Raw genomic sequence first — 16,798 nt, forward strand, 5'->3', positions numbered from 1 at the left:
GCGATGACTCAGTCCTTGGAGCCAGAAATGGAGGTGAAATTGTCCCGCTCTGAGGTATTTTGTAACGCACGGTCCTTGGGCACTTAGAAAACGGAAGGGGTCGATGGCTATAAAGATGCTACTTCTCCAGGTGTATGTGACAGATCAAACGGGGTTTCTTCTACCTGAAGGCTCCTGTTAGGGGGGCTCGGTGCTCTTCAGGGTCCCAGGGTTCCCAGAAAGGTGTCCCAATGCGACCGGTGAGAGACACACACCCACGTGGATGGCCACAGCACAAAGACCAGATGACATATCGAAAGGCTCAGCTCAAGTAAGGCCCCCAAACCAAAGTGATTTTAGTGCATGAAATTATAAAAACTGTGAGGGAAAAGAACTTGAATTTTAGCTGCCGTGATGAAATTAATTTCCAAGCCTGCTCATACTTGCATAGGATGCAATGACTAGGCCTATTCGAGCTACACAAAGCTACGCACACGCGCGCACACACACACACACACACACACACACGCACACACACACACACAACACGTTCTTTTCTATAGGCCTACGTGTAGGCAGTGCATCACCTGAACACTATATCACCTTAACCTCAATGTGTCACCAGAGACCAAAGGGGCCCTATAGTTTGTGTGTGTGTGTGTGCCTGTGCGTGTGCGTGTGCGTGTGTGTGTATTACTTATTATTCCTGCAGGCTTCAGGGGCGTCTGTTGTTGATGCTGCTTTGTGCGGGGGATGCTCGCTGCGCTTATGCTTAATTTTGCCCATAGGTTATGAAGGATTAAGACTGACAAATTTCGCGCGCAATCCGCCCTCCGAAGGATTCGCCGCATCAAAGCTCCCGACTCCTTCGGGCTTCCGCTAACAGCTCTTGTCAGGCGTAATTTTTAAGTACTTTAACCAATTCATCGCATAATTAGGTTAACAAAATTTAGCTCATTGGCGAATCAGTCAGCAGTAATGCAATAAAGTTATTAACATTCCAAATGTATGGGCAGACATGTTTTATTAGATTTATTCTTCACTGGACGTTAAAAGGGCAGAGAAAAACTGGCCCCAATGACATGAATTGCAAACTTTACACGCCTCATTTTCTAAAAATACAAAGCTTCTTTGCTCTTTAAAATTTTTTAAGTCGGAATCCTAATTAATCGCTGTAAACTGGTCTTTTAGAGTTCGAATGATGTCCTAAAATGTCCCGTAGCTATGATCAGGCGAAATTAATGAGATTTCGGCAGGCCCGGTTGGCATTTGTACAAACGAGGAGCGTGGATCTTGTAGCCTACGTGATTTAATTTATTAAAAAGGGAGAGACAAAGTGAGCTTCTGTTATGTTGTTTTACGTTTCCTCGTGCTCTGTGTGGTACTGTGCGTAAAGTCCAGTATAATAACGCACGTGTTGTTCTGAAGACAAATTCGTGCAACTGACATTTGACATAAATATGTCAAACGTTATTAATTCGTGCGTAATCGCTAAACGAAGTGCAAAACTTGACACTCATTTTGATGGCCCGCGTGCACCAGTGAAGCTGGGGGGGTTTGGGGACAGGATCGGATCAGAGGGGGTTTCTTTCACTTCCAATTCATTGGGTCAAGCGCCCCCTTCCTGCCAAGCAGATAACGTCGCGCGCGGGGGCTCGCATTGTGCTGACCGAGCGCAGACGCGCACTGAACCGGTAGTTCTGGCAATGAGCGCAGGCTTTATTCACATCAGGTAGCAGAGTTAAACAAAAATAAAAAAGAAAACCCCGCTGAGAGCAGTTCAAGGGAAAAATGAACGAGAAATCAAGGTTCGCGATGTTGCTCTCATGTAATGAATCAGGTCTGGAGAGGACAGAGAAAAAAAGCGTGTGGAAATAATTGCCCCGCCTTTAGAAAGACAGCGCCGACCCCTCTCATTAGCAATGCGAGCCTTGTTCTATTGGACAGGGGCTCATTCGCTTTGAAGATCTTCCCCCTGATCTCGGATATTTGAAGTGTTGATGGTCGAAAGGAATGTGCGTTAAGAGGAAGATCGACGGGGCTGAAGGCGCTGTCTGTTTGTATCTGCCACGAGCGGCCGCGCGCTGGGATATCTTATTATTATTCTCCTTTTACATCACTCGTTCCCTCGTCGCCCCTCCCGCCCCTCCGAGCGCAGTCTGTTCGGGGATTTTACTGTCGACTCTCCTATCGGGTAGCCGCGGCGGTGGTGACGGGTGTCCTCTCAGACTGAGGGCGGAACGGGACTTGGAGCGATGAGTGAACTACGGAGAATTCATTTTTTTCTTTAGCCGGGCGAAGCGACAAGGCGGCTGTATGCTTTTCTGTTTTGGGGCTGCCCAAGAGGATTATTAAGAGGGACTTTTGCTTGGATTATTTAATTTTTTTAAAAAAAGAGACTTTAAAAGGGGAACGTAAGTATCTGTTGGTTGATGTTTGCAATGGCATAAATGCTTTCCGAATTACCACCAGCCGGTGCCCCAGCACGAACCCCACGTAGCCTTCCTCCAAATGAACGATCCTCCCGGTGGATCTAAAGCGCACCGAAACCGCGACCGTCAGACACCAGAGCGCACCGACGACTACTGCGGCGACAACTCTTGTGATCTCAGGCATTTCGGGATTAAAAACTCTCCGGTTTTTGTGCTGTCACCCTCGGATCCTGTACGCCAGGCGAAGCGGCTGCCCCTCCGGATTCTCAGAATGTTGACCGCCCATTCCAGCCACATGCTTCACCCGGAGTATCTACAGCCGCTGACCTCAGCGCCAGTCAGCATCGAGGTAAATTACCGCCTCTCCCTCGCGGCAGCGCGTAGCTGCTCGCTGGACATAGCGTAGCCCAACGCGCCCGTGTGCGTCAAACTGAACTCTCTTTGCTTTTCTGCGCTGTCCCACTCCCTTCTGTTATCTCCACAAGTTATCCCTCTCAGTTGGCTGCCTGGGCAGGTCGCGCTCCTCGCCATTGTTATTCCGTGCCATAATGTTAATCAGTGTTATCAAGTAAAAGGGGTGATACTGTGTCATCAAGTTAAAAGGGGTGAAGGCACGTACACTTCGCTTTTTTTGCGGTATAGTTTTGGTCTAGAAATGTTTTTACTATGAATCAGATAAAGTGGTGACTAAGGATTATTTTTCTATAGGCTAGTCTCGCTGCTTTCAGTGCGGTGACAACTCGTTTAAATCGACTATAGCTCCACCGCGTCTGTTTTCCACAATGCACGAAGCAAACGTTTACGATTGTCGTAATTATTGCTGATGTTAGTTTTTAGACTCGTTATGACATCGAGGAAGCCGTGGTAAAATGGTGGTTTGTGTTTTAATAAATTTTTAACAATTTGTATTTTCTTTCGGAACGTTTGATCGTCTATGCATTAGCAACCCATTAGTCACTGCAGTCTTTCCGTTACAGTCTTTCTGTAGGCTACAGTTAAAATTTTAAAGCATTGGTTTAAATGGCCTATCTTTTATATTTGCCTTGGCTCACGGGGCCAATGTTAGTCTGTATTTCGTCAGGTTGCTGAATGGCCCGTAAAAAGTTCATGTGCTAAAAAAAGGGAAATCAGATAAGTTTTCTATTTCTTTCTTTCTTATATCGGTATAACTTTTCTTTCTTATTTTTCTTTGTTTTGTAGTTCTTCGCTTTGTCTGTTAATTCCCATTTCAGCTATTTTTACACAGCGCATATTTTATCGAGTAAATTGTATGAATCATTATGAATTATGGCCTTCGGGCGCTCCCCAGAGTAGAGACGAGGATTTATACGCCGCGGAGCACATTCATCAATTACCCCCCTTCCCTCTCCCTCCTCCCCAGTGGGCTGGAAGACATCAGAAGACTAATGCTAACCAATACAGGCACCATGGTAACCAAAGTTCGCTCGATTCGCAGGTTACGAGAAACAACAGCTTTAGGAATAAACCGTTTGAAAGTTAAAATGGACGTGATGGTCTCATTTCAATCTAAACTTTTTTCTTTTTTAGGAATTACAATGCTTGTTTTTGTAGCTGCTGAAATTCGTAATGCGACGTTGTTGTTGTTTTTTACTGCTCCAATTGTAGACTTTTTTCCTGGTTCATAATGAAGCCTGAGTAACACAAGATTTAAGCACGTATTTGTGCTCGTGACACCTGAAGACAAAGCTCGGGTCCTCTGATCCTATGTGTCTGGATGGGCTAAGGACAGACTCGCAGCACAAGACTCGCCCATCCAGGGCCGTTGAAAAGCCAGTTGGAAACAGGCTCAGTTTCCCCGCAGTGATACGGACAAGCTGTTCCCATGCTTTGTGTTCTTGCGTTTGAGTTGTAACAAAGGAAAACTTTTGAAGAAAACAAACACTTTAAAGAGTGAAACAACGAACGTGATAAGGCCTCCCCCCTCCAGTAATGTTCCAAGTACATGCAGGGAGCATCCTCACCTTGAAAGAAGACCCCATTTGCAAGTGTGCAGTGAAATGTTCGGTGTTAAATCAACTCTTGCAAGAGCTCATACAGTCCCTACTGGACTCATTTGCACTCTGTTAGAGTTGAATCAACACTAACTGTGTGTTATTGGTGTGGTCAGTGTGTGTTACCAGTGAAAGTTTGGTCACCTGTTTTGTTTCTGTTATGTCCGCAGCTGGATGCCAAAAAGAGCCCCCTGGCCTTACTGGCTCAGACCTGTTCCCAGATCGGCAAGCCAGACCCCCCTCCCACCGCCAAGCTGGGGCCGGGCGGCCTGGCGGACAAGGAGGCGTCGACGCGCCCCTCCGGACCCGCCCTCAAACTCGGGGAGCCCCGCCCATCCCTGGAGGACAAGTCCAGCTTCAAGCCTTATTCCAAAGTGGGCGGGGACTGTCGGAAGGAAGGGGGCGGGGCCAGCGGCGGCACGGACAAACCCGGTTTCCGGTTGGCCGGGGGCGGGGCCCCGTGTCAGTCCTTCCCCCCGCACGCCGTCTCTCCGAACTCCAAAGCGGGGTCGCCGCCCCTGCACCCCCAGTCCCCCCCCCACACCCAGCACCCGCTGGCCCCGCCCCTTCACACGGACCCCAAACCCGGCGCCCCCGACCCCGCCGGCTCGGACAGCTGCGGCGGCGGTTCGAAAAAAGAGGCGGAGTCCTGCAAGCCGAGCCCCGACGGCGCCCAGGCCGCTAACTCTGCCCACGCCCGCGCCAGCGCCAACGCCAGCAGCGGCAGCTCGGCCGCCAGCCCCCGCCCCGAGGGCAAGGCCGACGCCCTGCCCCCCCAGCCCGGCCACGTGGCCCCCGTGTCCCCCTTCAAACAGAGCCACGCCCTCTTCCCCTTGCCCCCCTCGGGCATGGGGTACCACGGCTCCATCGTGGGGGCGTACGCCGGCTACCCCTCCCCATTCGTCTCGGGCCTGGACCACGCCAAGGCCAGCCTGCTCGGGGGGGGCGTGGGGGTCCCCGGGAAGCACCCCAGCTCCAGCCCGCTGACGGGGGCGTCCCCCCCCTCCTTCATGCAGGGACTGTGCCGGGACCCCTACTGCCTCGCCTACCCCAGCGCCCCCCACCTGGGGGGCAGCGGCTGCTCCTCCTGCGTCCACGACCCCTCCTCCCCCCTCAAATCGGGGTTCCCCCTGATGTACCCCGCCCACCCTCTGCACTCGCTCCACCCGGGCTCCCTGTCGTCCGGGGTGGCCCCCCAGCTCTCCCACCCCCTTTACGGCTTCATGCTGCCCAACGAGCCCCTCCCCCACGCCTGCAACTGGGTCTCCGCTGGGGGGCCGTGCGACAAGCGCTTTGGCTCCTCCGAGGAGCTGCTGGCTCACCTCCGCACGCACACCGCGCTCCCCGGCTCGGACGGGGGCAAGCTCCTCTCCGCCTACCCCTCCCCCGCCACCTCCTGCCACCTGCACCTCCCCTCCCAGGGGAGCCCCGCCCCCCTGGCCTCCTCCTTCTCCCTGCGGGCTCCGCCCAGCCTCAGCCTGGCCCGCTACCACCCCTACGGCAAGATGCACCTCCCCGCCGCCCCCTCCCTGCCCATCCCCTCCCTCCCCACCTCCAGCCACTTCTACTCCCCGTACGCCCTCTACGGCCAGAGGCTAGGCTCCGCCTCCGCGCTGGGGTACCCCTGATGAATCGGGAGGGGCGAGGGAGGGACACGCCAGAGGGGGGGGGCACGCCAGAGAGCTGCGTTTGGATACCGTGGTGTTGCCGGGGGAACAGCGGAGGGCGGCTCTGGGATATCACACGCACGCTGCGCCATGGATTGCTCGCGCGGGGAGTCCATTAAAGCCCCCCCCCTTTCTGCACTCGAGGGGCCCCAGTGATTGGATCGAGGACAGCGGGGCGATTGTAGCTGGGTGTAGCTAGCGACCTCCAAAGGGATTGCGGTGACTCTCACTTTTCGTGGGGGGGTGGGGGATGGGGGCAGATAGTCCTGGATGCATGCAGGCTGGGTTCGGAGAACGCGGGACTGGAGTTCGTAGTCCTTCCACATTTTTCTCCCGGACTTGAAAACATTGTATTTATTTTTTACTGAGCGCTTGGCTTTCAAGCTGAGGAGAAAGTTTATTATCCAAATGCATTGTTCTTAATTATTATTATTATTATTCTTACTATTATAAATATTATATTGCTGATTATACTCTTTTTGTTTTTCAAAATAAAGGTTTTGTGGTATGCAGACATTGCAGACCTTACAAGCTTTGTATACCGAGGAATACATTTTCTTTCTTTTTGCAAAAAAGTCAGATTTTTAATGTCCCCCCCCCCCACACTCTTCTCTGCCCCTTTTCTTCTGCTTGTTTTCTTGCAGTTCAGCCTTTTCCATGGGGTGGGAGGTCTTTAACTCTCTTATTTTTTAAGTGTAAAGCTAATGAAGAGCAAAAAGCAAAAAATGAGATGTAATATTTTTTGTAATGTATTTGAGTGAACAGGCATTTGGTCAGGAGATGGTGATTAAAGTAATTAAAGTTTAAAAACCCAGATGGCAGTGGTGTCCTTTTGAAAAAAGGTGAGGGCGGGGTGTCGTATTTTACTTAATAAATGATGATAATTATATTTACAAGCTGTTTTTTTACATCTTTAAAGGTTTTGGAATGAGTCGCCATCGAAAATAGATTAGTAGTATCTTCGTGCAAAAGCTGGTGAGGTCCCGGTTACGGATTATCCTAAACGGAACTTTCCCATTTAAAGATTTAATGACGTGAGATCGTAAACAATAACCTTGCGCATTAATGTCGATGGCCGTTATTTAGTGCGGATGTTGTGGCTTTCCGTCTCGCGCTCAGACAGCGGAGTGCTGCGTTGCACCGCGCGCTTCTCCGGGGACGGACGTTATCGATCTGCGCGTCCGTCACCTGTCCTCCGTGCCGCTGCTGGATGCTTGTTTTCTGTCGTCGTGGCAACAGTGTTCTTTCGCACTCGACACTTGACGGTAATTCAAGGTGAACTCAAGTTGACAGCAGCCGCAAGATCCGGCTTTTAAGATAACGAGCTGACAGGTCGTTGGTACAAACGGGGCAGTCAGCAGTGCCGGGAGAGTTGGAGTTGGGTAAAGACGGACGTTTACATTTTGTAACCGCAAGCCGTCTGAGCTAACGGTGTCCTGTTTCTTCTGCACTCTAACATAGAAAGTTTTAAACATCATTGTGAAATAATGATTGGGGTTATTTTTAAAGATAAGTGTATGTGTGTGTATGCATGTGTGTGAGTGTGAGTGTGAGTGTTTGTGTGTGTGTGTGTGAGTGTGTGTGTGTGAGTGTTTGTGCATGTGTGTGTGTGTGAGTGTGCGTGTTTGTGCGTATGTGTGTGTGTGTGTGTGTGTGTGTGTGTGCGTGTGTGTGTGTGTGTGAGTGTTTGTGCGTGTGTGAGTGTGCGTGTTTGTGCGTATGTGTGTGTGAGTGTGTATGTGTGTGTGTGTGTGTATGTGTGAGTGTGCGTGTGTGTGTGAGTGTTTGTGCGTGTGTGAGTGTGCGTGTTTGTGCGTATGTGTGTGTGAGTGTGAGTGTGTATGTGCGTGTGTGTATATTTGTGCCTGTGTATGTGTGTGTGTGAGTGTGCGTGTGTGTGTGAGTGTGAGGGTTTGTGCGTGTGTGAGTGTGCGTGTTTGTGCGTATGTGTGTGTGTGTGTGTGTATGCGTGTGTGTGCGTGTGTGTGTGTGAGTGTGGCAGACTCTTTTGTCGCAGGGTGATTGATGCTCGTGGGTGTCATTTGTGCGTCTGTGGTTTCGTCCGAGCGTGTCCCTGTCTGCCGGAGCGCAAGGGACACCTGCCAGCTCCTCTCATCTTTACCCCTTTCTCTCCGTCAGGAACAGGAGACGCCGCCTCACCCCCCCCCCCCCAATCCTGTTTGTCCTCATTCATATGGGGGCGTGGCCACACAGGCTCAGTGCATTGTGCCTTTAATGACCGCTCAGGAGAGCGCCTCTCACCTCTGACCCCGCCCCAAGGGGCACAACTGACAGTGCTGGGGCACAGGGCTTGTGGAGAAGCCCCATCAGCAAAGCAGCTGTGATTAGGGGAACCGGGCTTCCAGTCAGAATGTTGCAGGTTCGAATCTTTGCCAATGCAAGGCCCTTTTTTTTCCTTTCCATGAAATGTTTTTTTCCCCCCCAAAATTCTGAGATGTCAGTGTTCTAGAACTCTGTTGCATTTCATTGCCGGTGGTGATTGTGACATCAGCATCAGAACGTTCTGTTAACAGTCTAATCACCTGCTTGTGATTAAAAAGGTTAACCAAGTACTCAACCCAAATTTCTTCAGCAAATATCTAGCTGTATGAGTGGATGGTGTGTCCAAAATAAGATAAACCAGGTTAAGCCTCCATGGGAATTAAAAAAGATGTCTGATAAGTAAAAGGTGTAGTTATAATAAAATAGCAAGCAGGTTTCCTGCAGAGTCTTCTGTCTAATGCTCAGTTCCCTTTCACATCTACTCCCCGAGCCCTTGAGGATGCGTTTAGCTGAGTGCTGTGCTCTTGAGCAGTGACCCGTTGGGGCGTGTCATAGCAGGATTTAATTACTTTAATCGCGCTGAGTCATATTTCTATCGCAGGAGCGGAAAGCTGGCCTCGTAACTGCCGGATCGGTGGCGCTATTTATACTCGCCGCGTCCGCGTACGGATGCTCCTCGCTCTGCGATTGGCTTCGCGGCGCGGCCCGTGTTGCTCCGGACTGCCTTGTTGCTGTCAGGGTGACAAACCTCAGAGTCTCTGAGCAAGACTGACCCGTGTCGACTAATGGGGACCGATGGATAATTAGCGGCTCAGTGCAGGCGCGGACCTGCAGGGGGCGCTAGCTCAGCGTCGGGCCTTCTCAGGCCCTTGCTAGGCCCTCTGGCAGCTCTGCTGGGTTACAGCCTGTAACGGGAGATGTGTCTGCTTCCCAGGACGTTCTCACGGCAACGTGGTGAGGCTTCCTGGCCGAGGCAGTGACATCTTCTCTGCGCCATGGCGACTGCATCATGTTGCCGGGGTGTTGGGTGGCTTTGGGTCAGAGTGTGGGGATTTATCACTGTCGTACAGGATGAGTGCCATGTCTACTGGGGGGCACTCCGACACAGACAGACAGACTGACTGACTGACCGACCGACCGACCGACCGACCGACCGACCGACCGACCGAACGACCGACCGACTGACAAACAGGCTAACAGACTGTGACGCAGACCCACAAATGCACATGTGTGTATGCATGTGTGGGCATATGTGTGTGTGTGTGGGTGTGTGCTTGTTTGTGCATGTGTGCGTGCGTGTGTGTATGAAAGAAAGAGAGATAATATTTTCACTAAGGCTATAATAGTGAATGTGACAGATTTAGGCCTAAATCTTGAGAGAGCCTGTTCAGTGTGTGCAGTACATTAGAACATGCTTTCTCTGCCTAGCTGATGTTGCTCATTTGATTTTATTTTGTTTAATCATTCACTTTGTAAGAACTGCATGCAACTGATGGCAGCTTTATGTGGTCGACCAAAACAAACTTCTGCTACTGTATGGCGCAAGAGAATTCCAGATTTCCATAAAAACTTTCAGTGAAGAGGGATAAAATGTCATGGCTGCTGTCGCCACCTATAGGTCCGTAGTGGAAGTACAAGCGCTGAGAAACTCTATGTGGCGTGATCCGGGACACACAAACCAACACTCCACTCCACTCCACTCCTGCTGTCCCAGAAAGGCCAGAAAGAATTTGAGGGAACAGGCTGTCCGAAGGAACCTGGTTGGTGGAGATTGTTGGAGGTGCACAGCAGCTCACTGTTCAAGTAGCCGCTGACTGTAAAACTGCTGCATTCTGGGTCATTAACCCTTAGAAGAGTGTCAGTGTTCTAGAACTCCACAGCTTTCTGTCACCAGCAGTGATTGTTACATCAGCATTAGAATTTTCAGTTAAGAACGTTCTAACTACATATTTGTGATCTTGCATGTTAACGGAGTGATAAATTGTCCCACCCTGTAACTTCGGTGTGTTCTTAATGATGGTCATTTTCATCCGCACCTTAAAGGGTTAATGTCCTCTTGTTAAGAGGAAGAGGCTTGTTACCTCCTGTCTGTTACCCTCCAAAAACCGAGTGACCGGATTGGCTTGGAGAAAGAGAATCTGCTAGCAGCGGAACTCTTCTGAACCCCTGAACGAGGGCTCCATGAAGCTAGCAACAAGTAGACTTCTGCTTGATTGTCTGTGGTACCATCAACCGCTAAAATTCTACCCAAATCAGAGACAGATGGAAGAGTTTGCCTGTCTGTTCATGGAAGCCGCCATAGCAACCAATACCGAGTAATTCCACAATTTCGCAAGGTGATTTTTTTTAACGTTTATGAGTGATAAGCCTGGCACTGACTCCCCTCCTCCCTCCCCGCTCCCCCTTTCTCTCTCTTTCTTCTTCTCTCTTTCCTGCCAGTGACCACATGGTAAAGTAATGCAAGAGATAAATCTACCATCTCACATAATTTTTTTAAATTCACACAAACTGGAACATTTCGGGTTTTCCGCCCCTGCTTCCCCATCCCACCAAACACAGCACATGCCTCTGAAACAATCACCCCCACCTCCCAAAAAAAGGCTCTGCAGGACAGGCTGAATCACTTTGGAATCCATAGTAAATTGACTAAACTCAGTAAATTATACTGCCCCCACCACTCCCTCCTTCCTTCCCTCTTTCCTTTGTCTACCATCCAAATCTCCAGCCCTGACCCCCCCGCCCATCCTCCCACCCCCGCGACATGCCATTGCACCAGCTAATGGTGCACACAAGGGCCTACGCAATTATGGCGTGTCGCTAATGCTAACGCTAATGAACGGGCTGCTTGGCTGGGCACGGTCTGCCAAATCTGGGGCTATCGCTAATACTAAAGCTAACACTAATGCTAACCCTAATGCACAGGCCGCTTGGCTGGGCACGGTCTGCCCAATGCTAACGCTAACACTAATGCACACTAATGCACCGGCCGCGGTCTGCCCAATGCGGGGCTGACGCTAACGCTAACGCTGACGCACAGGAGCCCAGCTGGGAGCGATTTTCTGGCGCTCTGGGGGAGGAGCCGCTGAGCCTGTCAGCTCTCGCACATCGCCGCGCCGCGCCGCTCGCGGAGAAGCGTGCCTTGGCGAGGAAATGGCAGCCCTCCGCGTTCCTGAACACGCTCCTTCTGTCGCTCTCTCCGTTAGCGTTTCTGCTCTCACAATAGCCTGTGTGTCAGCCGAACACAATTACACTGTCTGACCCGCGCTGGCCCGCTCGCACAACACTGCAACCCCACGCTGGCACGCTCGCACAATACTGCAGCCCCACGCTGGCACGCTCGCACAACACTGCAACCCCACGCCGGCCCGCTCGCACAACACTGCAACCCCACGACGGCACGCTCGTACAGCACTGCAGCCCCACGCCGGCACGCTCGTACAGCACTGCAGCCCCACGCCGGCACGCTCGCACAACACTGCAACCCCACGCACAGCACTGCAACCCCACGCCGGCACGCTCACACAACACTGCAACCCCACGCACAACACTGCAACCCCACGCCGGCCCGCTCGCACAACACTGCAACCCCACGCTCGCACAGCACTGCAACCCCACGCTGGCACGCTCGCACAGCACTGCAACGTCCGAGCATTTCTGCTTTCTTCGTTTCCGTCACTTTTTCTAAAAATAGACATTTAAAAGCTTGCAAAACACATTAATTCCAGAGATATCATCGGTCAGGGTGGCGTAAGTCTGTACCCCCGAAAACACGCAAGTTCACGAATCGGTGAGGTGTTAATCTGAACCCAAACACACTCATTTCGGAGTCCGTCTGTCCGCACAGCATTAATCTCAGCCCAGAAATAGACACATTCCAGAGTCTGTCAGTCAGTGCGGCTTGATCTGAACCCGAAAACACGCTGGACTCAGAGCCTGTCGGCACAGTGTTGATCTGAACCCAAAAGCACACTCATTCTGTCAGCACTACGGACTCCATCTTAGACTCCACTTCCTTAATAGCCTGGACAGGACTGCTGAGCCCGTTTTTCCCTGCATGCATTTCTAACAGCTTTTCTCTGGAGTCAGCATAACGGCCTGTGCCCACCTGTGCCAGCTCCCGTACAGCATCTGACCCCCTGATCCTCTTTGCTACCATTAGCGCTCGGCAGAGTGGGGTCGCCATGGCGCCAGCAGCCGATATCGAGCGGGGTTCTGCTTTCCAAACCCCAAATGCGCCGCTCGCTCGCGCTAAGCGATACAGCACTGGCCGGGCCTGGCGGGCTGAGGCATGGCGGGTTCGAGCGTACTCTGCATCCCACCGGCAGCGGGTTTGCTCCCTCTAGAGGTGGGGTGGATTACTGCTACAGCCTCGGTCCACACAGGCCACAGGCAGCCCTCGGGGAGAGCGATGCTTCTCCTCCCTGTGATGTAAGCAGCGGTGTAGCATTATGGGTAGGGAACTGGCTGTGTAACCTGAAAGGTTGCAGGTTTGATTCCCAGGACGGACACTGGCCATTGTACCCTTGAGTGAGCTGCTCAACCTGAATCGCTTCAGTAAATATTATCCAGCTGTGTAAAATGGACCCTATGTAAAAATATGTGAAAATAAAATCACACTCTGGATAATGGACATAAGAGTAATGTCAGTGCCTGAGTTCTGTGTGGCCCGTGGCATGGAAGGCATCCATTGGTGGTGGAACGTTCCAGATGGGTGCGTGAGCTTCAGATACAGTTGTCCTGGGGAAGATGCAGGCGGAACAGTGGTTTTAAAAAAACATCTATTTACGAAAGTTTTGTGTTTGTGGTCACATTCTTCAGAAGCTGTGATCATTTCTACTTTCTTAATTCCACTTTATAACGTGGATCACTCTCTCTCTCTCTCTCTCTCTTTCTCTTTTTCTTGTTCCAAGTTCTGTTTTAGACTGTTTTACTGGGTAAAAAAAAGAGAGGGGGAGGGAGCAAGGAGCCGAAAAGGAAACAGGCTGGATTATCCAAATCTACTCATTAAAGGGGAAATGTGTTTTTCGAGCTGTCAGGATGATTAATGGTGGAGAACAAATCCCCACAAACGCTCTTGTTTAGTCTAACTGGCAGACACGATTCTGTCCAGTGATTTATGGCAGGACATGTGTGTGTGTGTGGGTGTGTGTGTGTGTGTGTGTGCTTTTGTGTGTAATGTTGTGGTATCGGTAAAAAGCAAATTACAGCATAGTTCGTAGAAACCTAGTGAGAGAGGGAGAGAGAATGAGAGGGAGAAGGATGGAAGGGAGTTGAGTGGTTCTAACTTGGTTTTTTGTGTTGAGTTAAAACAGTAAAGCAAATTATGGGGCAGGATTGATAATACTGATTTGTCTCAAGTACATATTAAAGAATTTAAAAGTATTTGATCAAGGCACAACATAATGCCAGCCATAATACTGTGAGTAAAAGTAAGAAAGATTTTACAATTCACAAACCAGAAAGGATCTACAAAATGTGACATTTAATGGTGCTTTGAAAAGATAATGCTGAGATAATCACACAGTACCTGTGACATTCTTTTTTACTTTATATACCAAAGAGAGAATAACGGTAAAAATGGGATGAGACACTGGATTTGGAACTTTGGGTTTGAATTCCAGGCGCTGCCCTGGATACTACCGCCCTGCAGAGAGAACTAGGACCCCAAGTGAACAGCAATGAATTCTGCAGAATGGGTCCTACTTCCGTCTCATAGCCGTCCACTTCAGTGCCTGTGAATTACAAACAGAAACTATGGATCTGATGGTGATTTTTTTAAATTTAATTTATATATGCGCATGTCCTTTTATTGCTTCAGTTTTCTGTCATTTTTTGTTGTTAGGGTTTTTTTCTTTTTGTATATTCATTAATTTATTTTTTTGGTATTACAGAGTTCTACAAGTATTGGTAGCAAAGCCTACAGTGTCAACACCGTGCTTTGATGTAACTGCAGAAGACTGATCTCGCCTCACAGGTAAAAAAAAAAGAAAAAAAAAAGAAGAATAACACAGTCCTTTGTGAAAGATTCTGCATTAGGATCCCCATCACATCCCTGAGGTCAGGCTACAGGTGATAATAGAAGGGTCTGGGGAGGGGGGGGGGGGATGTTAAGATGAGAGACGAGGGAAGGATCCAATACCTCACAGCTCAATCCCTCAGTTTCAGGGGCAGAGACCTGGCAGCAGCGTAATTACCTGCCAGGACTGCAGGAGTCAACAGGGCGTCGCCCGAGCCCAAAATGGATGACTCTGAGCGAGGGGGAAGGAGAAAGGCTCTCTGACCCCCGGCCCGACCGTTCCGCTAGGGCAGACTCCAGTCCGGAATCCGGGGCGCACCTGCCAGGTTTCGGCAGCGGAAGAGCAAAAGCCCACCTGGGGCAGGAGGAACAGGAAGCCGCTCGCCTGCATGACGGCGTCGGGGGGCTGTTATCAGAACGAAGGGGGGGGGGGGGGGGGGGTAAATGGAAATTAGCGAAAGGTTAATTCCGTACAGGCGTTAGGAAGATTTTTTTTATTTCACGCAGAGAGTAGTCAGTGGGAAGAAGATGGATGAACAGAATAAAAGAGTGGACGGCGTTTGGGGACGTAGGATTGCGCAGTCTGGCTGAAAGAGGACAGTCTGCAGTTTTTTAATTAATCAGCAGAGAGAGGAGGAGGAGGAGGAAGAGCTCAGAAGCCGAAACTAAGAGCAGATGATAATGAGGAAGACGAAGGAGGAGATGAACAGGGAGACCGGACCGGAAGGTCAGATTACTGACAAAACGAAAATACAAGGACACAACTCATAAATCACAGGGGAAAGAGAAAGGAGAGAAGTAGGAGAGAGAGAGCGTCAGAGAGAGAGAGAGGGGGGGGAGAGAGAGAGAGAGCGTCAGAGAGAGAGGGGGGGAGGGAGAGAGAGAGAGAGGGAGAGGGATGGCATGGAGTAGGAAAGGCAGTAGAAGGGGCAAAATTATGGAGAGCAGGGGCAGAAGGGGCAGAATTAGGGACAGCAGGGGTAGAAGGGGCAGACAAGGGACAGCAGGGGTAGAAGGGGCAGAATTAGGGACAGCGGGGGTAGAAGGGGCAGATAAGGGAGAGCAGGGGTAGAAGGGGCAGAATTAGAGTGCTCAGTCATGGCCTCCTTGTTTGACTGTCAGGGGAGGTGATTAATGAGGCCTGTTCCTTCAGCTCAGCGAGAGTCAGCCACACAACTGCCCATCAGGAGCCTGGGATGGGAGCTAGTATGGGGTGCTTTTGTGCGTGCATGTGTGTGTGCGTGTGTCTGCGTGTGTGAGTGTGTATGTGTATGAATGCGTGTGCATGCACGTGTATTTATGTGTGCATGCATGTGTGTGTATGCGTGTGCGTGTGTGTGTGTGTGTGTCTGTGGTTTCCCAGCAGTGCGAGGACTGTGCAGTGTAAGCGTGACAGACTGAGTGCAGTACCGCACACAAGTGCACTGGTTCCCAGCCCCGTCACAGACCTGTCACACAGTGATTTATGGCTGCGAGACTCCAAGTGCTCTTCGCTGCCAGTTCAGTATTGTTACAACTGACAGCTAATGAGGCCAGACATGCTTTCAAGCAAAGCACTTAACAGGGCTTCAATCTCCCACAGCCACAGACCCGTTCTTACCCCTCTCTCTCTCCCCCTCTCGCTCTCTCCTTCTCTCTCTCCTTCGCTTTTCACCCGCCCTGCTGTGTCTCTGCCTGAACCATCGTTACCATGAGCTCTACCTGCTCCTATAGAGAGAGAGAGAGAGAGAGAGAGTGGAGAGACAGAGAACCCCTCTTCATCTCTCTCTCCCCCCCCCCCACTCTCTCTGCCCCATTTGGTGACAGATCCAGTTTGTACGAATATAGTGACTGAGCATGTTCAAATTGCATATTGGCAAGTCAGTTCATACACTGGTGAACAGCATAAATGTTTTCCAGACCTTTGAGTGTGTAAATGAAGAAATTTGCTCAGGTGATAGTTTTGACACTTATGTAGCTACTGTGTGATGGCCATTCTCATTTTTAATTTGTTTTCTTAACTGTTTGTGTTCTTTTTATTCTTTTGTAAATGTAATTGACTCACATGTATTAATACACGTTGTTAAACTTCAATTTTAAATAACCGATCTCAAAGTATAAATGAGGGAGCCATTTAAAATTTTTTTAGAGCTCTCACTCTGGGACTTCAGTCTCACGAGTTTAAACGGGATATTTGTGTTGCTCTAACGGTTCTGGCACACTAGCGGTTCGATCACCGCGAGGACGCTGATTTGAGCACAAACGCAACCGAGGCGCGTGCTTCAGAGCGTCTCACACCGACCGCGGAGCAACAGCAGGGCAGCCTGGAGATGCCAGCGGCTTCTGAGCAGCTGGTTTCGCACGTAACATCACAGCGCAGGGGTGGCCCAGAAAAGAATCGGTCGCGAAAAAAGTACACATGTACACATT

General features: G+C 50.5%; 1 protein-coding gene across 1 annotated transcript; it reads left to right on the forward strand.

Annotated features, from left to right (window-relative positions):
- The first annotated feature begins 1,685 nt into the window (after nucleotides 1-1,685).
- On the forward strand, nucleotides 1,686-6,904 carry LOC135239615 (zinc finger protein 703-like). Its single transcript, XM_064308414.1, has 2 exons — nucleotides 1,686-2,760; nucleotides 4,594-6,904. The coding sequence occupies exons 1-2, from the start codon at nucleotides 2,491-2,493 to the stop codon at nucleotides 6,049-6,051; spliced, it is 1,728 nt and encodes a 575-aa protein (XP_064164484.1). The 5' UTR covers nucleotides 1,686-2,490; the 3' UTR covers nucleotides 6,052-6,904.
- The last annotated feature ends 9,894 nt before the right edge of the window (nucleotides 6,905-16,798 follow it).

Source organism: Anguilla rostrata, chromosome 14 (genome assembly GCF_018555375.3).
Source record: "Anguilla rostrata isolate EN2019 chromosome 14, ASM1855537v3, whole genome shotgun sequence".
Classification (NCBI taxonomy): Eukaryota; Metazoa; Chordata; class Actinopteri; order Anguilliformes; family Anguillidae; genus Anguilla; species Anguilla rostrata.